The sequence below is a fragment of the Tarenaya hassleriana genome, unplaced genomic scaffold (genome assembly GCF_000463585.1).
Source record: "Tarenaya hassleriana unplaced genomic scaffold, ASM46358v1 Cleome36, whole genome shotgun sequence".
NCBI classification, from domain to species: Eukaryota; Viridiplantae; Streptophyta; class Magnoliopsida; order Brassicales; family Cleomaceae; genus Tarenaya; species Tarenaya hassleriana.
Genome location: NW_010966665.1, coordinates 1,254,314 through 1,274,643, shown reverse-complemented (window position 1 = coordinate 1,274,643; position 20,330 = coordinate 1,254,314). Strand labels below are relative to the sequence as shown.

At 40.2% G+C, this 20,330-nt stretch overlaps 6 protein-coding genes across 14 annotated transcripts in view; 2 read left to right on the top strand and 4 right to left on the bottom strand.

Annotated features, from left to right (window-relative positions):
* Positions 1-35: 35 nt before the first annotated feature.
* LOC104822483 (myb-like protein X) lies at positions 36-3,652 on the bottom strand. 3 transcript variants are annotated; one of them, XM_010553727.1, is made up of 4 exons: positions 3,462-3,652; positions 3,027-3,341; positions 1,489-2,380; positions 36-1,135 (listed from the first exon to the last, which is right to left on the bottom strand). In XM_010553727.1, the coding sequence occupies exons 2-4, from the start codon at positions 3,102-3,104 to the stop codon at positions 630-632; spliced, it is 1,476 nt and encodes a 491-aa protein (XP_010552029.1). In that variant the 5' UTR covers positions 3,105-3,341; positions 3,462-3,652; the 3' UTR covers positions 36-629. The 3 variants fall into 3 exon arrangements, with proteins under 3 accessions (XP_010552029.1, XP_010552028.1, XP_010552030.1); XM_010553726.1 differs by having other exon boundaries at positions 3,027-3,391; positions 3,509-3,601; XM_010553728.1 differs by having other exon boundaries at positions 3,509-3,601.
* On the bottom strand, positions 3,486-8,630 carry LOC104822485 (translation initiation factor eIF-2B subunit beta-like). 6 transcript variants are annotated; one of them, XR_773211.2, is made up of 12 exons: positions 8,519-8,630; positions 8,320-8,374; positions 7,615-7,686; positions 7,384-7,538; positions 6,909-7,196; positions 6,500-6,629; positions 6,261-6,368; positions 6,000-6,102; positions 5,773-5,898; positions 5,508-5,677; positions 5,224-5,349; positions 3,486-3,752 (listed from the first exon to the last, which is right to left on the bottom strand). XR_773211.2 is itself a non-coding variant. In XM_010553730.2 (12 exons), exons 4-12 carry the CDS (start codon positions 7,665-7,667, stop codon positions 5,277-5,279), a joined length of 1,206 nt encoding a protein of 401 aa, XP_010552032.1. In that variant the 5' UTR covers positions 7,668-7,686; positions 8,088-8,166; positions 8,320-8,374; positions 8,519-8,630; the 3' UTR covers positions 4,953-5,276. The 6 variants fall into 6 exon arrangements, 4 of the variants coding, with proteins under 4 accessions (XP_010552032.1, XP_010552031.1, XP_010552035.1 ...); XR_773212.2 differs by lacking the exon at positions 3,486-3,752 and adding an exon at positions 4,922-5,024; XM_010553730.2 differs by lacking the exon at positions 3,486-3,752 and adding an exon at positions 8,088-8,166 and having other exon boundaries at positions 4,953-5,349.
* Positions 8,631-9,134: 504 nt separating this feature from the next.
* LOC104822482 (UV-B-induced protein At3g17800, chloroplastic) lies at positions 9,135-11,125 on the bottom strand. Of its 2 annotated transcripts, none has more exons than XM_010553725.2 (2): positions 10,528-11,125; positions 9,135-10,038 (listed from the first exon to the last, which is right to left on the bottom strand). In XM_010553725.2, exons 1-2 carry the CDS (start codon positions 10,908-10,910, stop codon positions 9,261-9,263), a joined length of 1,161 nt encoding a protein of 386 aa, XP_010552027.1. In that variant the 5' UTR covers positions 10,911-11,125; the 3' UTR covers positions 9,135-9,260. The 2 variants fall into 2 exon arrangements, with proteins under 2 accessions (XP_010552027.1, XP_019059055.1); XM_019203510.1 differs by having other exon boundaries at positions 9,135-10,075; positions 10,528-10,616.
* A 1,383-nt stretch (positions 11,126-12,508) lies between these two features.
* LOC104822481 (probable glucan endo-1,3-beta-glucosidase A6) lies at positions 12,509-14,731 on the bottom strand. The gene is made up of 3 exons (XM_010553724.2): positions 14,426-14,731; positions 13,050-14,345; positions 12,509-12,780 (listed from the first exon to the last, which is right to left on the bottom strand). Exons 1-3 carry the CDS (start codon positions 14,472-14,474, stop codon positions 12,743-12,745), a joined length of 1,383 nt encoding a protein of 460 aa, XP_010552026.1. The 5' UTR covers positions 14,475-14,731; the 3' UTR covers positions 12,509-12,742.
* A 1,054-nt stretch (positions 14,732-15,785) lies between these two features.
* On the top strand, positions 15,786-17,605 carry LOC104822480 (peptidyl-prolyl cis-trans isomerase FKBP15-2). The gene is made up of 6 exons (XM_010553723.2): positions 15,786-15,922; positions 16,106-16,155; positions 16,710-16,772; positions 16,905-16,995; positions 17,090-17,194; positions 17,326-17,605. The coding sequence occupies exons 1-6, from the start codon at positions 15,868-15,870 to the stop codon at positions 17,400-17,402; spliced, it is 441 nt and encodes a 146-aa protein (XP_010552025.1). The 5' UTR covers positions 15,786-15,867; the 3' UTR covers positions 17,403-17,605.
* Positions 17,606-18,294: 689 nt separating this feature from the next.
* LOC104822478 (peptidyl-prolyl cis-trans isomerase FKBP65-like) overlaps positions 18,295-20,330 on the top strand; it is a 3,361-nt gene continuing 1,325 nt past the window's right edge. Inside the window, exons 1-8 of the mRNA XM_010553721.2 lie at positions 18,295-18,493; positions 18,583-18,669; positions 19,077-19,337; positions 19,437-19,511; positions 19,585-19,665; positions 19,758-19,952; positions 20,022-20,114; positions 20,219-20,328. Of these exons, the coding sequence (XP_010552023.1) occupies positions 18,346-18,493; positions 18,583-18,669; positions 19,077-19,337; positions 19,437-19,511; positions 19,585-19,665; positions 19,758-19,952; positions 20,022-20,114; positions 20,219-20,328 (1,050 nt within the window). The 5' untranslated portion in view covers positions 18,295-18,345. The remainder of the gene's footprint in view (positions 18,494-18,582; positions 18,670-19,076; positions 19,338-19,436; positions 19,512-19,584; positions 19,666-19,757; positions 19,953-20,021; positions 20,115-20,218; positions 20,329-20,330) is intronic.

Genomic DNA, 20,330 nt, shown 5'->3' with positions numbered 1-20,330 from the left:
TAATTTAATCAATTATTCCACAATGGTCACCAAAAAGGCTATAAAGTTTTGTTCCCCACAAATGTAAATAGAGATGTACTCTACAGCGGTCACAGAGCTAGGAGGGTGTAGATTTAGGCAAGGACAGTAAAAGAAACCCCTATGAAGACAAGGCCGTGGGTTCTGTTTCTCTATCCTCTTTAATTTACAACTTATGCAAATTCATCCACTGACACAGAATCAAAATTTGCGTGCAGAACAAATATCCACACATATCCTTCTGACAAACCTCGCTTTTTCCTGTAAGAAACTGATCAGTGATCAAGAATCACCCTTCAAAAGATCTCTGAGTTTCAGATACTACCTAAGCATTCCTCATTTGACTCTTCATCAGAGTCCTCTCTCTCTATCTTCCCATGAATCCCAGTAAGAGTTATAGCTGTGAAATGGCCCTGAAACCAGATCCCCACAATCTTCAATCCTAGATAATCACTTCAGGACCCATGATTTGGAAACCGGTCAGGCTACCGATGCAGCATGCCTCATCTGGTTGCTCAATCAGCCTTCCAGACAAAAACCACCTCGCTACACGTGCGTTGGAGGTTCTTCCTCATCAGTTGCGGCAAATGAATACGAGAATATGCAGTCAACTAGAATGGAACAACATATGGAAGTGCTGCAATGTCAGCAGATTCTATTCTAAAAGCTTGGTCCCAAACTTCCCGTGTCTCATCTGTTCTTGGCTTCTTTGACTTCACTGTGGAGTCATCAAAGAGCCATTCTTGATCGTCAAACCGAGGCAGCTCCTCCCTTTCGGGTATACCAAGTATCTGATTCAGATACTTCAGGTCAGGATGCGGCAGTGTCACCGATGCTTCACCATTTTCTTTGACTTGCACTTTCACTGGTGCAGCCAAAGAATTCAGTGGAACAGCTTTGAGCTCTCGAGAACCGACGAAACCATTAACTCTGTGATCCTTCACGTCTGGCCTGCAACTTGTTCCTTGCTGCTCCGACGCAGATTTTGGAGGAGTTTTGGTTTCCACAGATTGCAGCTCAGTTCGGGTTGGTCCCAACTTTCTTCCATTTCCCACACCTGATGATATAGGAGAAGCAGCCGGCCTCTGTAACTTGTTTGGTCTGTTGAATCCATTCTCTGGATAAGAATTAAAACGCTAGGGTTAATACAAGCTTTAAACGAGAGAGAGAGAGAGAGTATATCAGTACCTATATATGCATACACATCTTTAGACACATGTCAGGCAGGAAAAAAGTCAACATTAACAATTAGATCTTCATCAATATTCTAAACGAAAAGTACCCTACTCATAATCCAATAAATTAAATAACGTAAAGAGACATACCATGATTGGACAACAAGATAAGGTGGGTTTTAAGTACCAAACCATCTATGATACACTGTACGGTTGTGTATTACCATAATGCAAACACCTATGCATATGTCCCCATTAACCAGACAGAAAGAATTGGTACAGGGAAGGGACTGACCATGCAAGAATCCATTTCTCTCAAGATCTTTTCGTTTGCCAAGATTTCCCTCACTAGTAAGGTTCTTGTTGCTTGCCTTTGAAAGGTCAGGCGGTTTACTATTCCTAGTATCCAGGGAGTCTTTATCTCTCTCTTTCAATCTGGGTCCTCCCTCTACAAATTTTGTTTTCTCTTGATCAACTTGGTTTACCACCTCGGCTTCCTCTTCCTTCTTCTCTTTGTTTCGGTCTTTATCCCTGGGTTCACTTTTGTTCAACCCTTCTCTATCTCTTGGTTTGTCACTCTTAACCGCACTTTCCTTGCGTTTATTCTTCTCCGGCGTTTCCTTTTGCTTCTCCTGGTCTTTTCTCTCCGTTGGTTTACACATAGCCTCTGTTATTTTCCGACTTGAGCCAAATGACACTTGTGCGGCAACATTTTCAGCACTTTTTGCCACAGCAAAGTTTCTTTGGGGATTGATTCTCTTTTCAGCATCTCTCCTAAGGTTGGTTTCTTGAACTGGGTAGAAACTCTTGTTCTGAACTGTTCTTCCTGTTAATCCGACATTTCTTCTATCAGAGGTTATAGTCTTTTGCTCACTTTGACTTCCCGTTGCTGCTTCTCCATCTCTGATTCTTGTTGCCAAGTCCTGTACAAACCTAGAATCTCCATTGTTACTCTTCTGCAAGGTATTTGTTACAAGCTTCACTGTATCCCTTGTGTCAGGCAGAACCTCGACCTTCTTCTCCTCCGAAGTTCTGCTTTTTTCTTTATCCCTATCTTTGTCCTTCCTTTCGTCATGTTTCTCCTTTTTCTCCTTCTTTTCCTTATGTTTGTCTTTGCTTCTTTCTTTATGCTTCTTCTCTTTACCCTCTTTCTTTTCTCTATCCTTCTTGCTCTTCTTGTGCTTCTCCTGCAGGTAACATCCCGGAAAGAAACGGATACACATAAGGTGAAGAACACAATTAAACTGCAGAACCCTTTCATTTCGACTTCACGAGGCTGGAATAAATATATGCAACCTAAAACAGGATCTGAATGGGAAATTATCCAAACAACAGAGGACAGGAAAAAAAAAAAAGTCAACAGAAAATTTCCCTCTTCAGAGAACTTCATGTTACTAAGCAATCTAGTAATCCCTTTCCTTTTCGCATTTGCAAGCAATACAAATAGAAGAATAGCTTTCACACTAATGTGTTCACACATAGCCAATGAGACCAAGATTCATTGTGTTGTAACTTGTAATAGATAGGAGGAATAAGACACCCAAGATGAGACATGCATCTCAGACACAGAATCACCTTGACAGATCTTTATTGGGTAAACAATGTCATAAGGTCATAGCATAAAGACAAGTTGGGGAAAAAAACAATCTTTGAAGACGTGTTGGTGAATTCAACAATGAGTTCCTTAAAACTAATCTCATGGTGCTCAGTACTCTAGTCACCCTGAAAGAAAATGAAGCAACTTTAAACACAACTCCCAATAGTATGGCCTTAGAAACACTGCAAAGATCATGATTCAGAGCATAGTAAATGCTAAGAGTTGACATTGTGAACCTTTGTTAGAAGGGCTGCCTCATCGGTTTTAATCTTCTTCTCATATCCCGGAGGTGGAAACGGGAAGCAACGAGACATGGCACTCTTCTCTTGGGAACTGTAAAGTGGTATACTTTCACCACCGGTTCAACAACTCTCCTACTTTGAACTCTCTTGTTCCTTTAACCCAACTCCTGACCACATCAGAATCTATGATCCAATCCACCATATCCAAATCACTTACAGCAGGGAAATTAACTTTGATCTTCTCCAAACAACGAATTCTCAGTGCCCGGATCCTAAATACTCTTACACAAGCATTTTGCAACTTGGAACCTGGAAGCAGGGTCAAACTCTAATGAACAAAGGGTTTGAGGTAATATAACCTGCCAAGCCAATAGCAGAAACCAGATATCATAACTATTTTTCCTCAGACCATAAGCATCCAGAACTCACATTAACAAAATTTTGGGGGAAAGATTCATATCAACATCTCAAAGCACCTTGTCTGATCAAAAGGTACAAACTACACAGCCGCCGGAATCCGGAGGTCTTATTCTGATCGAATGTGAAGATATCTTATTGATTCCGGAACTACTGGCTTGCCAATCAACAATAACACTGAATCTTGCTCCGCGGCAATTCAATCCCAAACTCTCTATTTACAGTCCGTAATACCCAAGAGGTAGCCCTAATAGTACAAAAAACCGCAATTAGGGTCGAGTCCAGGGACCATCCAATGAAACCCTAAAAATCAATTAAAAAGGAAACTGTCAAGCAAAATCACCGGCTCCAGGAAATTTGCGAGGAACATAAACTGGGTAACCATTAACCAATTGTGCACGCAAGGGGAAGTTACAAGATCGAATTTTTCCGAAAACCCAGATGGCAAAAAACGCAATCAGTTGAGAGTATCAGCGGATCAAATTTGAAAACTTTCCGGGGAAAAAACAAGAAAATTCACTCTAGAATTTAGATTTTCAGCTGGAAAGCAACATAAACCAATGGTTTTTGTTGAAATAAGCTTCGGTTAATAGAAAATCACATCTCGGAAGGAAACCGATTCGAAGATCTCAAGAGGGAGGAGAGAGAGAGAGAGAGAGAGAGAGAGGGAGAGAGAGAGAGGAAATGAATCGAACAATGAGAAATCTCTCTCCCCCTCCCTCTCTCCATCTCCATGTGTTGGCATATAGGTGTGTATACCTTCTCTGTATATATATCTGAAAAGTTCTGTGATTTTTTTGTTTCAAATTTTCGGGTTTTTTTTTTGTTGGGTTGGTTCTTGATGACCAGAAGAAACTCTCCCTCTCTCTCCCTCAAAACCCCAGCAAGAAAAGAGAGAGATTGAGCAGACAGGAGCAAAAGGGTATTTATAAAGGGAGAGAGAGACATGTGTTCTGTAGATAATTATGTTTCAGATTGTCCCTGGGCTTTACTTCAATGACATTTTGGTACTTTTAACACTGAATCACATTTGGCTTCTCATACAGAATTTCGACAATGCATTGCTCAATCCCTACCAAACTTCATGTTGCACGTAATTCAAACGCAGGTGGATCTGACATTTGTAATGGGTTTTGTAATCAACTGCCAAAAATGCAAACTTTCCATTTATAGATATTGTACTTTTCATTAGCAGAAGATTCTAGATCCAACAAAAGGCTGAGGAATTCAGAAGATGGGTTGACCAAGTCAAGCTCACTGCAATCACCAGCTTCATCCTTCTTTCAAACTCCATAGATCAGTTTCTTGTTAGTGTAACGCACCGTATATAAAAGCTCTAGTTTCGTATAAGCATACAGACATCATGAATTTCCTACAAAACAATCTCAGGCATACTCTTGTAATGTAACTGTTTTGGTTTGTCACTTTTTTCCCCCCATAATTGTGTCATGAATCTCTATAAAAGATGAGTATGATAGCATCGTCGGTGACTTGCACTCCAAGTAAACTTCAAACGTATCTCACATCGTTACTAAACAGTTCATAGACCCAAACTTAGATTCCAATGCCTCTCATCTGTCATTTCAACAGTTACAGTAAATAAACCTCAGGATCCCAAAAAAGAAAAAAACAGCGATAGTAAATGCCCGCTCTTCTGATTCAAGACCCTGAGAGCAACAGTTTTTGCCTATATATATATATATATATATATTGGGTGATCCCTTCATTCCAGAGCCTCAGTGCATCATCTGAGAATGAAAAAATGGGATGTTACCTGATCCTGAAGGAACCAAGCTCTATGTGCAATTCCCTAAATCAGATATTCAGCTACACCACCAGATCATCAGCAGAGTAGTAATCGGCGATGAGGCGGTACATGTACCACGGGTTATGCCCTCCCCTGTACATACCCATAACACACACAAAAAAACTGCATCATTAGCTTCTTTTTTTCGTTCCTTGCTAGGATCTCATCATGTATGTACTCGGATGCTTGCTTCTTTGATGGAAACAAGGTAAGTCCGAGTGTAATAAGAAGAAACAGGAAAGTAAACTCACGTGTCGGTTATGAACAGGCTCACAAGCTTGGGAGGTACATAGTCGAACGTTGGGTTCACAACATGAAGAAGGGTTGAACAGTCAGAGAATTCACCAAAGTCTAACAACTCGGAAGGGGATCTTAGCTCGTTTAGTAACACCTCTGGATTGTGAGGGTACAGAGGGCATAGCTGATTGCATTTAAAACCCGACACAAGACAGAGACCGTCAGAAAAGAAATCATTGGGCGAAAGTTACATCTGGAAGTGTACACGAGAAAAGTTACCTTGTGACACCCAGCGAGAACGACAAAGGGGATTGCGTGCTTTTGAGCTGCAAGTGCGACCATGTTTACTCCAACAGGTGCAATAACCCCACCATTAGCCATTACAGCATGAGCTCCGATTATAACCTTCCAATTTCGTAGAATCACAAAAAAGGATGTTGAAACTCCAGGACCAAGGCTTACTGTTTTTACTCTCAACATGCAAAAGGGTCAAGACTAGTACACACCATATTTACTCGCGATATCATGGCAAAGACTGCAGAGTCAGGGATCAATGTGGTCTGCAAACCTCGAGCTATCAACTCTTTTGCTAAAAGATGCCCCTGATACCTGATTGAAATAACAACGAACAAGAGATGGAACGACAGTTAAATGGATGTTCAAAAAGAGAAGAGGTGGCATTGGACTAGTGAAGGGTGCAACAAGGAGGATAACACTAACCATGGTGAAGAAGGATGAAAATATATATAGGAAAGGAAAACACCAACCTTGGAGCACCTTCAGCTACAAATACTCGGAATGACCTCTTCTTCTCCTTCGCAGCACAAAGAAATTCCAGTACTGTTCTTGAACTACCTAAGGTTAAAATCACCTCACTGACAAAAGAAAATATAGGGGACAAAATGAAAATCACCTTCTAGCTATAGTAAAACAGGCATTGATAAACTAGACAGCGGTGAATCTATTGCATGTTAAGGAAAATCAATGGGATAGATGAAAAGAGTACTTTTGATGTATATGCTCTACAGCTTGCTCAGCGATCTGCTCATGACAAGTGGCGATTTCAGAAATAAGTTGATTGACTGTTTCTATAACATCATGCTTCAGCTTCCGGGTACTTGAACTTTTATCAGCAGCTACAAGAGAGTATATAAACAGTGAACATAAGAAAAACAGAACACATGTTGGAACTCAGACATCAAGGTGGCTACAATCAGCGATGTCAAACTTAGAGTCCATTTACATCAGGCACATGAATACATGTTAATGATTTAACCAAGGAGCTATCATATTATTGAAACTCTTCCACCAAATGATGAACCGCCCAAAACCTAACGGAATTTAAAAGCAAAAGCTTCAAATTTCTACTGAGAAAACCGAACTTGAAGACCGGAGCAAGGACAAGAAGATGGTACATTTACTTTTCCCTTCAGAATCACCAGTAGATGAAGACGTGTATGGGACAGTGGCAGAGTCAGGGGTGCCTTCGAGAAGTGTTTGTAAGGACGGTGGGCGCAATGTGCTCCTAGCTGCAGCTGCAACAACTGCAGCTGACATAGCGGGATGGCTGCTTCTTTTGCAATCATCTTCATCATCACTCACATCCAATAAATCCAATCCAGCCATAACAGCAGTAGTGAGAGAAAGATCCTCCTCTCGGATAATATGCAAAACCCGTCTAACGACATTGCCCACCGCAAGCTCTACAACCAGAATGAAAGGGATTATCAAATCGCTTTACAAAGACAAGACAGTAGCATTCCCCACCAACAAGACTAAACCCAAAGTCATATCAAACGAGATATCCCTTCACTGATAGTTGAATTCCACCTATGAAATGCCATACGCAAATTGAAAAAGAACAAGAAAGAAAGATAATTCAGAACATACCAACAGGATTTGCAGCAATCAATTGCTCACCAACAGCCTTCACCGCATCAATAAGGGCTCCAGCCTGGTTTGTGTGAGGCACACGCTGCTGTGAAATCACCGACCTCAGAAGTTCTGCGGTTTGCCTGGCTGTCGCCTGAGAACCCTCTATCTTACTGTAACAAATGACAGACAAGCATATAGCTTAACATCTTTTTCTCAAGCAAAACTAGAAGAAGGCCAAAAACCAACCGTTTCTTGAGCATGTTAAGAAACTCCCCAACCATAGATTGAATATCCGGCATCTTCCTCCTCAAATTTCACCTGAAAACAGGATAATTAGTTAGTCTAAAATAAGTTCTAGCAATCTTTCCAGGGGAAAAACAATGATTCAGAGTGGGCCATTCTATGTTTCTAGTCGGTTCAGCCAAAAACTTGTCTGATTTAATCTCGAATTTAAGTTCTTAATCAGACCAAACACTTCTTCGTGTTCCAAGGTTCATACTTTAAAAACCAGTACATCTCCCCCTATATCTGCCTAACCACCCAACACAAACACATTGATATTAGCAATCTAGCGTCGGTTCTGAGCTCAAAAAAAAAGAAACCAGTAATGACAGTAGCCATGGCTGTAGAGAAAACACTAATGCGCTCTCAAATCCAAAGAAAAACATCAGAAACAGATAGAGGAGGTCCCGACGAATCGGAACAGTTAATGTCGAAACCTGAGGCGGTTTCGCATTAGATTTCGTGATTCCTGTAGGGATCTTGGCTTGAGAATGGCCGGCAAATTCGAACTCTTTGCTAATTGCATTAGTTAGACAATAATCACACTTCCCTAAAACAAAATTTTCGGAATTGAAACAAAGCAAAAGGGACAAATTCACAGAGCACGTCGGTATTCCAAATGGAAAAGCCATTCTTTTCTCGCCGTTCAAACAGCATCAGAACCCGTACCCAGAATCTCGTAAATTGACGGCTTTTTGTGGGGATTATACGGAAGAAATATGCTCTGAAAAAGAAATTGGATAAACGAATTCAGACAGCTGAAAGCACACTTAAACCCTAGATGACGTTATGGGTAAGAATTTACAATGGAGAACCGTCAAACGATTCTAGCATTTGACCGAGATGAAACAATGGAAGATGAACTAACCCGAGGAGACGAATCACAAAATCAGGCGAGCGAGAGAGGGACAGAGAAGAACTTGTTTGGTGAAGTAATGCTTCGAGCGAAGGGCTGTTTTTTTCCTCCTGTTTTCTCCACTTTTTTTTTTTTTTTTTTTCATCAATCAGGTTATTTTCCCAGATATTCAAATTATTATTATTATTTTCATTCTCAAGCAAATTGGCAAAATTATCTCTTGCGTTCATATTTCACTGAAAATTTTTAATATTCTAACTTATTTTCAGGAATTGTACTATTTTCCAGCATTTATACAATTGGAAATAATTTCAAACTCAAAATAACATTAAAAAAGTAAAAAAAAAATTGTATGTATTTATATCACCACTATTAAATAATACTATTTGTTTTTTCAACTTTTAAATGTTCACACAAAATATAAATATACTAAAATTTCCCCTTGACGAGTCCTATCTATGAGCATTAAAATATGTTCACATGTACATATGCATTGACATAGGATAGATAACAAAAGGCATGAGCCGAAAAGAAAATAAAAGGAAAAAAAACAGTGTTTCTCTATACATCATTATATGAGCAAATACTCTTTGCCCTTATATAAATATAATATATATATATATATATATATATATTATATTTATATATATATATATAATTGAATAGCTGTACACTAAAAAATTAAAACCCAAACTTCTATACATTGTATATACACACCAAAAGAAAAAGTTTGAAGCTTTTTTCAGAAACTAGATCAAATGCTGCTACTTTCTTCTTCCTCAGCATTGTCATTCTCCCTGAGCTTAAAGACACCGTCAACATACTCCTCGGCGTCCCATAGAAACGTGCCAAAAGCTACAGCCTCAAGAACAAGCCTCTTCAAGCTCGAGAACGATGTGACAATGGTCTCATCGTCGCCCTTCTCCTGTCCCAATAGGGCAAGGCTCTGATTCTCTATCAAGTTCCTGCCTTCCTCAGATCTCGGTTTCGCACATCTCTGAAATGTCTCGGGATCAAACCTGGATATGTATTGTCTAAGTTGCTTCAGCTCCAGCTGGTTGAATGTTTGCACGGCGCTTGCTGGGAAAGAACAGCTAAAGACGGGGCCTTTCGAGTATTGGACAGGTGGTCTTTGCTGGTTTATATGGAGGTTTGATAAGGAGGATTCGAGTTGGTGCCTGAGGGAAGCAGATTTCAAGAAGTAGCCGTACAGGATTGAAGCAGAGTATGCTCTCTGGAGATGGAGTTTCTGAATCTGGGTTGTAGCCCAACTGTCTGTTACGCTTGAATTTACCCGTAAGCCGATGACTGCACTGACGTGTTCCTTGATAAGTTCTAGGGAATCAAAGCCGTGAACTGACTCTAGTTCCCAGTCTTTTGAAGGCCAGATCTCTAGTCTTCCGTTGTAGATGCATCTGGAGAGCTTTGGAACGAGGGGAACTCTGATCTCGGAGAATTTGTAGAAGATAAGCATGTACATGATGTCTTGGACCGCGATTTGGGAGTAATGCTCCTTGAGTTGAGCTATCCTCCTGGCAATCATGGAGGAAAATCACGCAAGTAGAGATCCTAGTTAAAGATACGTCTGGTTAGAAGAAGCTGGCATGTTGTTAAAGAACAAAATGGTTCCAAAAACAAAGGTTTTAGAACAGCTAACAGACAAAGATGACAACAGTAAACAACATTCACACAACAAGATTTGGCCAAGTTTGTTGCTCATTGATAGTGAGAATCTCTCCCAAAAAACAAAAAAAGAGTGACCTAAGAGCAACACCAAGAACCAGTTGCAGCGGCAGACAGAAAAGCAACTAACACTAGTGATTGACAGAAGCAGGGGTGAAGAAACTGTCATCAATGATCAAACAGAGAATCCCAAATAGAATTACCAATTCAGATAACCATTGATGCCTCTAAGTAGTAGTCTTTCTGATTCAACAAGATTCAACCAGAAACTCAAATACGCATCTGTGTGCGTATGTATGTCTCTCTGCGTCTATACATACAAGGGAAGGTTCACGAACCTGTGGAGACAAGCCTCGTCGGAGCCGGAGCTGAGGATCATACGAGAGACGGCGGATTCTCGATCGTCGGCGAGCTGCTTGAGCTCATCGGCGGCGGCAAAGTGAAAAAGCTGCGGCTTGTTCTGCAACACGCTGCTCAGGAACTTCCCCTGCACCGACCTCAGCTCCAACGGCAAGTTCAGGCTGCTCCCCGGCTCGCACCGACTCGCACCCGCCGCCGCGACCACCGCCAAAGAACGCGACCGCCGCGACGGGAGAACGCTAACGCTAACACCGACGCCGACGCCGACGCCGGTCCGTCCCCCAGAGAAGCTGATACCTCCGGGATCGCGGCGCGACGGGAGAAGAGGGAGAGATCCCAGGTGAGAGAGACAGCTGTCCATGAACTCAGGAAGAAAACCCAGAAGCAAAAACCCTAAATTTCTACCGTGGAATGAATCGGGATTCCGACGAGATTCACAGAGAGAGAGAGAGAGAGAGAGAGAGAGATTAGTGGGATTGGATAAGGCAAGGACTGATTGAGTATCTTTTTCCTTTCAATTTCACTTTTTTGTCTCGTGGTTATGATTGCTACCGATAACCAATCGACAACATGACAAGTGCAGAGGCGATCGATGTATACGTGTGTATATATAGATTTTTATTGAAGATAATCCTATACCTTCTGTGATTATGATCGACCCTCTTATCCAGATATCAAAATCTTTGAGAAATCATGGATCCTAAGTAAATTTAAAAGAATTTATATGATAGTAGAGTTTATATGTTATTATAACTTCTATTTGATTTTTATTGTTTTATCATTTTTAAAATTTCAGATATATTATATATTTATTAGAATATATATATATATATAACAAAAAAATACAAAGACTTTAATTATTTTACAATTCCATAAACTTTTATAAAGTATTATTTATAAATTTATTGAATTTAATTATTTTAAAGATTTTATAAACAATGATTTTAATAATTTGATATTCTTGGGTAGAAAAAAAAGGCAAGAAATTTAAATGAAGGTAACCTAATCTCAAGCCGATTCTTCTCCTCCTCTTTTGTATAATAATTTCTAGTATTATACCTAAACAATATAAATATTTATTTAATTAATTTGTTATATAGTTTTAATTCATTATCTATAGTCTATTTTACACATTTTTCAATATAAATATGTGTGCGCGCATAATGGAATATTGAAGGAAGCAAATAAGTCAAAGGGCTTATCAAACAAGCAAATCGCCTCGGAGTCCATTCCCTTTTGGAATCCGAATAAATTTAAAGTTTTTTGGTAGATTCATTGACCTTTCAATTCGACATGTATTATTCAGAAAAAAAAATACTCATGTTTCTAATATATTTTTTTATTTTTTAATAGTTATCATTTTAGATTTTTAAGAAAATTTCCAATTTTATCTGTAATTACAAACACTTAATTTTATAGATTATTAATGAAAGTATAATTTAATGAGGATATATATAACTTTTTTGTATTTTTTAAAAACTGTGAAAAAATCTAAAATGACATGTATTGTAAATTGGAGGGAGTATAATGTGTTTTTTTTTCATTGGCAATCAATCTAAAAACCTGTACTATCTTTTAACTTCTCAATATATAATTTAGCAATACAATCGTATAACGTTATTACAAAATAAAATGCTAATTAGATCACACTCACACATGTTATAACATAAAAAACTTTGTTAAATGTATAATTAGTAAGGAATAAAAAAGGAAGGTCGGGTTATTTTAGATAATATACATTTTATAAAAAGTATAGATTTTTTTTTTAATTCAAAGTTTTATTTACCTTTCGTGAAAAAAAAAGGAGCACAATTCTCAAAGCAGGTGTGGACCACAACCTTTATATTATAGCAGAAAAGGCCGAAACGCATATAGAAAAGCCAAGGATCATGAACCGTACGTTACATAAGTAGGAAAAATAGATATAAGCAATCAAAATAAAAAATATGAAAATCTGGAGTCTGAACAAAACTACAAATTTAAATTAGAAAATTCTGAGAGCACAAAAACTAACCGTTGGATGTGTTCTCAAACGTTGAATCGTAGCCGTTGATTAGCAACCCGAGAAGATTTTTTTATTATTTGTTTCCCGAATAAATTAGACTCATAATAAGACCCCGCCTCACAACAACGTGCCGTTTCTAATCAATGAGCCAAAACATCCTGCTGTTTCTATCAAAGACCTCTCTCCTCTCACAACGTCACGCTCGGGAACTCGCAGCGTCCGTAGCCTGAAAAAACGGCATAAAACACAAATATTAGGAATTTCATTGAATTAAGTGAATAAAACAAGGCTTTCTCCACTCTACTTTTTCCTAATTTTCTGCAAATTATTTGAAGACGGAAAAAGCATAAAAAGCCCTAACGTTCCCACCAAATAAATATAATTTGTCATTTTAAAATATTTTAATCATTTTATTAAATTGCCTTATAATTATTATTGATGTGGAAAACCGGATTCAAACATTATAAAAATAAAAACCGGGTTTTGGTGACTTACTCGGATCTTTAACGGTTTGGGTCGCGAGGCCGTTGAAATGACACGTGGCACCACTCTTCCTAAACTCGGCCCAATAAGAACTAAACGCAAAGCTGGCATGCGTCAAGATGAACTCGGGTTTGTTACACGGGCCACCGGGTCGGATCGGGTCACATGTATTATTCCCCTGCGAGCAAGCGTAGGATAGAGCCTCACCCAGCTCCGTCCAATTCGCTCCTTTAGCCACCACGCACCAAATCTTCCCCTTGTACGGCTCATTGTTCCCCGGCTCCGGCAACACATCCTCGTACTCTGTCGTCTTCCCCGACAGATCCATGTCGTATACCGGGTTCCCGTTCGGGTTATACAACCCGAAATGCCGCTCCGTGCCCGGACCCGGTTTCTGATTCTCGTTGTAGAGCGAGAAGATGAAAGCGGGTAAGACCCGGCCCGGTCGGGCGGGTGTTCCGACAGGTGGATCGATTGTGAGTTTCTTGACGACGTTGCGGTTGTACGTTGCGGCGTTGAAGATGTTGGCTCCGATCTGGTCGTAGTCTCCGTTGTTGGGCCAACCAGTTTCGGAGACCCAGATCCGAATATCCGGATACCCGATTCGTTCCATGGCGAAGACAAAGGCGTCGACCATTTGGTCGAAGAGGTTGTGGTACGTTAGATTCGTGGCGGGGTCGGTGATCGTGATGTTCTTCGATTCGAACAAGGCGTAATCGAGATCGATGTTTCTGGGGTCTTGTGACCAGGCGAAGTATGGGTACACGTCGACGAAGAGAAAGGATTTGGTCTTGTTGAGGAACTGGAGCATCGGTTTCATGACCAAACCCGAGATATCCGACCGGAACTCTCCGCTAGATGGTGGGTACGAGGTTTGGAGCACGTCCATGGCGAGTGTGGTTCCGACTTTTACCTTGTGGACACCCAGTCGCTTCAGCGATTGCTTGATCTTGCGCATTGCGGGTACGAGACCGGATCTGAGTTCCGGGTGCGGGTTCGAGAGGACTTCGTTGCCGACGAGGAGGTACAAGATCTTGGTGGTCGGGTAAAAAGGTAGGACATTGGTAAGGACCCAGTTGTCGGATTGGGTTCGGGACTTGGAAATATTGACGATCATCTCGTTTGGAACCATGACTGAGACGGCAATGTCGGTGCCGTTGAGTGCCTCGAGGATGGAGTGGTCGGCGTCGTAGATCTTGACGCGCGTCGCGTTCAGGGACCTTATGAGCTTCACTGACTCGGTCGGCGACGGGAGGCTGTCGCCGAGCTGTCCGTAGTTGACACCTGGTCGGCCGGAGAATTTGGCTCCTGGAGACGGAGAGAGAGAGAGAGAGTGAAGGAAAATGAAGCCGCCATTAACGGATGTTTTAGAAAGAGAGAGAAGTTACCTGAAACGAAGAGGAGGAGAGAGAATGTGAGGAGATGAAGCAGACCCATGAGATGATTTCTCTTCTTCTCCTTCTTGTCTGAACCAATGGAGAAACAGGGAGAGATTCAGAGTGTTCTCTGAAAAGTGAGAAGAAATGCCGAGAACAGAGGAGGAGGATGGGTTCGGAAAGGCGAGACGAGTGTACATTTAATAATGTTGAGAATTCCAATAATAAAAATAATAATATAAAATGATTTTGATCATTTGTATATTGTGGCTTGGATACGGAGGAAGTCAACTTCAAGTGAGATGTAAGATGATATACATTTGTCTTCACATTCGGTGGCATATATATACACATTTGCATTATACAAGTGGGTTTTTATTAAGGGCGTTTAATTCAATTTAATTTATCAATGTGTATATATAAGAATAACAACCCATTGGTGTATATATTGGATAATTCTCTGGCTAGAGAGTGACCAATTAAACTATACCGCTACATATATGGATCTAAATTTATAAAGATTAAAAAAAAAAGTTAAAAAAAAAAAAAAAGTGATGGGGAAACTCGCTGCTGTTGGCATTTGCATTTTAAAAGATATTTATTTATATTGAATCATTAAAAAAAAATATGATCATTAAATGCTTTCGTTGATGTGAAAGAGTATGCATGTACAAATCCTTCCAAATTTCCAAAATAAACATTTTACCACACTGAAACCCGAGCGTATCATTTGTTTACTTTTTATAAGTTTATAAACTAACAAGTATAAATAGTTTTTTTTTAAAAAAAAAAATGGGTTGATATTTTGAAGAAATAAAAGCTTATAAATGTGGAAACTCGTGCAATCACGTGGACTATACCATATATTAATGAATAATAAATGCCATGTTCATATTTAGGAATTAGGACTAAGAGGAACTAAAACTACACGCTAAAACTTTAGCTTATCTGACAACCATCCGCATAGAGATGAAATTAATATAGTTGAAATATATTTTTGGTAAAGAATATAGTTAATATATTTTATGTATTTATATTTGTGATTACAGGTGTCGATACTTGTACTCTTATCAACATCATGTCTTAAATCGTAAATCTTTTAGTACGTAAAATAGACGACACTTTTAACAAACTTTAAAACCAAACTATGGCGGTGATAATAAATCTCAAATCTGCATATTAATTTCCATATTAAAAATATTAAACATTTAAATTACAAGAAAAATTAAATATCTAGGGGAAAAAATCATATTAAAAAGAGCCTATTAATAAATACATTTTAATTTATACCAATTAAAATATATGGCCCAATGAAACAAATCCAGCGCTATTGAGTAGGCCCATAATGTCAAAGGAAAGAAAAATAGCGAAAGCTGCCAAGAACGAGGAAACACGAAAGGGACCTCAAAAAAATCCTGGAGAGAAACTGGGAGGCGATTTTGGTGGGCAAGAAGATGAGTCTGAGACCCTCTCTGCTTCTGATCTTCTTCGCTGTTGCTTCATTCCAAGGTTCTGATTCTGTTCGCGATGTGCTTAGATCCTTCTGTTCGTTCTGTTAATTTTGGAGAAATTTCGTTGAAAGTTTTTGAATCAGATCTCGCTTAGCTCGAACGTGATCCGAGATTTGTCTGTCTAATTTGTGCTGTCGTTTTTTTTGTTCCTGGTTTTGTTGTTTTTGCTGTTGTTCTCCAGTTTTCGCGAAGAAGACAGGGGACGTGACTGAGTTGCAGATCGGAATCAAGGTACATTTCTTTTGAGATCACCGAAATATGTGATACAATGCGATCGATTTTTAGGGTTTTCCCTGAATCAGCTTGTGTTTTCCTTTCGCGGGCACTCAAGAGGTAGAAAATCGGTGTTTATAGTGATAGTGTGATACCAAACCAAAGCCTGTTATCGGAGAGCTTCGCTGATTCTTTTGTTTTCATTTAATTGCTCGGTAGAAGATTCAGCCATCTGTAGGCAGCGTATGATATGTTATTGGAGTTGTTCCGTGTTTTCTTCTGAATTAATGGTCTAGTCTTGGAATGCAACGTGACGAGAGTAGTGGATCTGGATCTAGGTCATTGCCTTTTGGGACCGAGATTCTCTGTTTCCAAGAACTGGTGAAGCTCCACACTTGCCCATGTTTGGTCAAATGAGGTTACAATGTGTCTCGGAGAATCTGTGAAACTTGAAGTTTGTGAGAACCGACAAGCATTAACCTTTATTCATGTTAGGATGGTGCATGGGATTGTCTTGTCAATCACCACCTCGCCCACATTGTGAACCTGTGAGTTTGAATTGCTTTTTGCAGTATAAGCCAACGACGTGCGAACTTCAGGCTCACAAAGGTGATAGGATCAAGGTGCACTACAGGGTAAGCTTGTTCAAAGTTTATGTATATCGGATTGAGTCTTTGTTTAGGCAAAATGTCTCTGCAGTATTGTCTGCAAATCATGAAAGACGGTATCGTCGTGGTGTGTCTGAATGTTACATTGTTACATTGCAGGGGAAACTCACAGATGGAACCGTGTTTGATTCGAGTTTTGAGAGGGGTGATCCCTTTGAGTTTGAATTAGGCAGTGGTCAAGTTATCAAAGGTAAGTCATGATGGCTCGGTGAATGGACTCTACTGTCTCACGGCTTCCGTTCCTTCTGGCAAGTGTGAATGGAAACAACAATATGTTTGTGCAGGATGGGACCAAGGATTGTTGGGTGCATGCGTAGGCGAGAAGCGTAAGTTGAAGATACCCGCGAAACTCGGATATGGGGAACATGGCTCTCCGCCTACTATCCCTGGTAACACCCATTCTCATCTTTGCTCACGCATTGATCCAATTGACCAAAGAGGCATGAAATCTGAAATTTCATACAAAAAGAAGGTGTTTCATTTCAGTTAAATGGAAGGATCTTGCGAAAATTTCTTTCAGGTGGAGCGACATTGATATTTGACACAGAGCTTATAGCGGTGAACGGGAAAACTACGAGCGGAGACGACGAGCTCTGATTCTCGTTTTAACGTGTGTTTTTTTTAATGTCAAAAGAAAAAACAAAGAAAGACTCCCATGAACTTTTGTCCTAAAGAGACTCATAAAACGAGTTATGTGATCAGATGAGGACATAGTTATTATGATGGCCCATTTATTTAGCCAATGTCCGGGTTTCGGATGATAAAATGTGTACCGTTTCCAAATTCATGTTTTGGGTATCCGATTTTAAATTTCCCTTATTTTGGGTATGAGAACCCATCATCATCCCCGTTTTATCCGTATTCTTTTGTAATTTTTTATAAAAAATGAATCCGAACTCGATTTACGTCAATTCAATGTTCGAACATCTGGCACCGTTGTCAATATTACGTCTTGTACGCCAAGAAGACCTTAGGCTCGAATAAAAATAGCTGTGCGATCGTGTGTAAAATAGTTTCTGTGTGATACCTTTTTTTTTTTTTGCAATATAAAGAAATATCAATTGGCTGATTTATGCAACGCAACAGCGTGAAATATTATAATATTATTATTATTATTGGTTGGCGCCAAAAGAAAACGGTGAAACTTGGAGAAAGTGAGCAACGGTCTCCGAGACTCGGAACGCTTTCAAGTTTCAAACCTAAAATATTTCAGATTTTTTTTTGCAATATAAAGAAATATCAATTGGCTGATTTATGCAACGCAACAGCGTGAAATATTATAATATTATTATTATTATTGGTTGGCGCCAAAAGAAAACGGTGAAACTTGGAGAAAGTGAGCAACGGTCTCCGAGACTCGGAACGCTTTTAAGTTTCAAACCTAAAATATTTCAGAACTTTCTAGAACCCCCCCCCCCTCTCTCTCTCTCTTCATCCCACACGTATAAAACCCCCATCTCCCCTCTCTCTCCTCACCGGTCGATTCGTCTCCCCCCTTTTCTCTCTCTTGATTTGTGCTTCGCTGTTTCGTTGATCGGAGATGGGTGAGGATTTCGACATGCCTGCGGCCCACGACGGTGCCGATGTGGCTCCCTCCATGAAGGAGATTGGGAAGCAAGGTTTGAAGAAGAAGCTCGTCAAGGAAGGTGAAGGGCGGGAAACTCCTGAGACCGGAGATGAGGTTGAAGGTCTGTTGCTCTACTCCTTCCTGTTGTTTTTGTTTTTTTCTTCCTTCCCCGTGATTTTGTAACTTGTTCGGGGGTCATTTCTTCTCTAGTGCATTACACCGGAACTTTGTTGGCTGGGACAAAGTTCGATTCTAGCCGAGACAGAGGAACTCCGTTCAAATTCACTCTGGGACAAGGTGGGTTGTTTTTTCCCCGTTACTTGTTGTTGATGTTTCGATTGGCTCTCTTGTTCTTGAGTTGGTTTTGGACAGAATGGTGCTCGACTAGTCGAGTAATAATTATCTTGATGCTTCTATCGAGTCGAAGCGGGGAAGCAGGCTTATGGAACCAGTGATGGTGTTATTCCAGAAGTTGGAATGTAAAAGTATATGTATGATCGTTCTGTTGCATGTATGGTGGTTTTATCTGTAGCTCTTGGGTGATGGATTACCCATTGCTGTGATAGCAGAAAATGGAGATAATGATGTTTCATCAGTCCAGTATCGGTCGATAAACTTCCCGGGACTGGCATGACTATGCTCTTTCCTGTGTCCTGGATTTCGTTTGTTCCTTATTTTGATTTGGTTTGGTTTTTCGCTTTCAGGGAATGTCATCGAAGGTTGGGACATTGGGATCAAGACCATGAAGAAAGGTGAAAATGCCATTCTCACCATCCCCCCCGAGCTAGCGTATGGAGAGTCTGGTTCACCTCCAACTATCCCTCCCAATGCGATGCTGCAGTTCGATGTCGAGCTGCTGTCTTGGGTCAGTGGTAAAGACATATGCCGTGATGGTGGCATATTCAAAAACATAGTTGTTGAAGGAGATAAACGGGAGAAACCAAAGGACCTTGATGAAGTGTTAGGTGAGGTTTCCATTCGAATGATTCTGATCCATTATCTTGATCTGGATCTATCTTAACATTCTTTGCGCTGATGTGGGTACTGAGTCGATACCTTTTCAGTTAAGTATGAAGCTCGACTCGAGGATGGCACTGTTGTTGGAAAGTCTGCTGGTGTAGACTTCACAGTCAAAGAAGGTAGCGTTTTCAGTTCCTTAAAAGTCATGTCTTGTTCGTCTCTGTGTTAAGTTTTGTTCTGTTTACGAAACAGGTCATTTCTGCCCTGCATTTGCTTTGGCCGTCAAAACCATGAAGAAAAGGGAGAAAGTTCTTCTAATTGTGAAGCCGCAATGTAAGTTTGACTCACAGAGTTTGTCGTATTGTTAGTCTAATTCTTGTTTTTTTTGCGTTCGTAATGGCTGACTTTCATTCTTAACAACGTAGATGGCTTTGGGGAGAGCGGTAAACTGGCATGTGATGGTCAATCCGCCGTCCCACCCAATGCGACGCTTCAGATCGACCTTGAGCTGGTTTCTTGGAAAACTGTGTCTGAAGTAACCGACGACAAGAAGGTCATCAAGAAGATTCTAAAGGAAGGAGAAGGATACGACCGTCCTAATGAAGGAGCCATCGTCAAAGGTTGGTTCTTGAAATGTCGACCATTCAGATGTTGAGATCCGACAATTTCATCTTGTGCTATTTCTGCAGTGAATTTGATCGGGAAGCTTCAAGACGGTACCGTGTTCCTGAACAAAGGCCATGGGGAAATCGAGGGGCCATTTGAGTTCAAGACAGATGAAGGTACATGTTCTAGATACTGGAATTTTACTTTAGACCTCTTTATACTCCTGGATGGAGGGATGTGTTTGGAAACAGAACATGTTTGATCGGGTTTTATGAAACAGAGCAAGTAATTGAAGGGGTAGATATGGCTGTGATGAGCATGAAGAAGGGTGAGGTGGCATTCGTCACCATCTCACCAGAGTATGCTTTTGGTTCCTCTGAATCTCAGCAGGA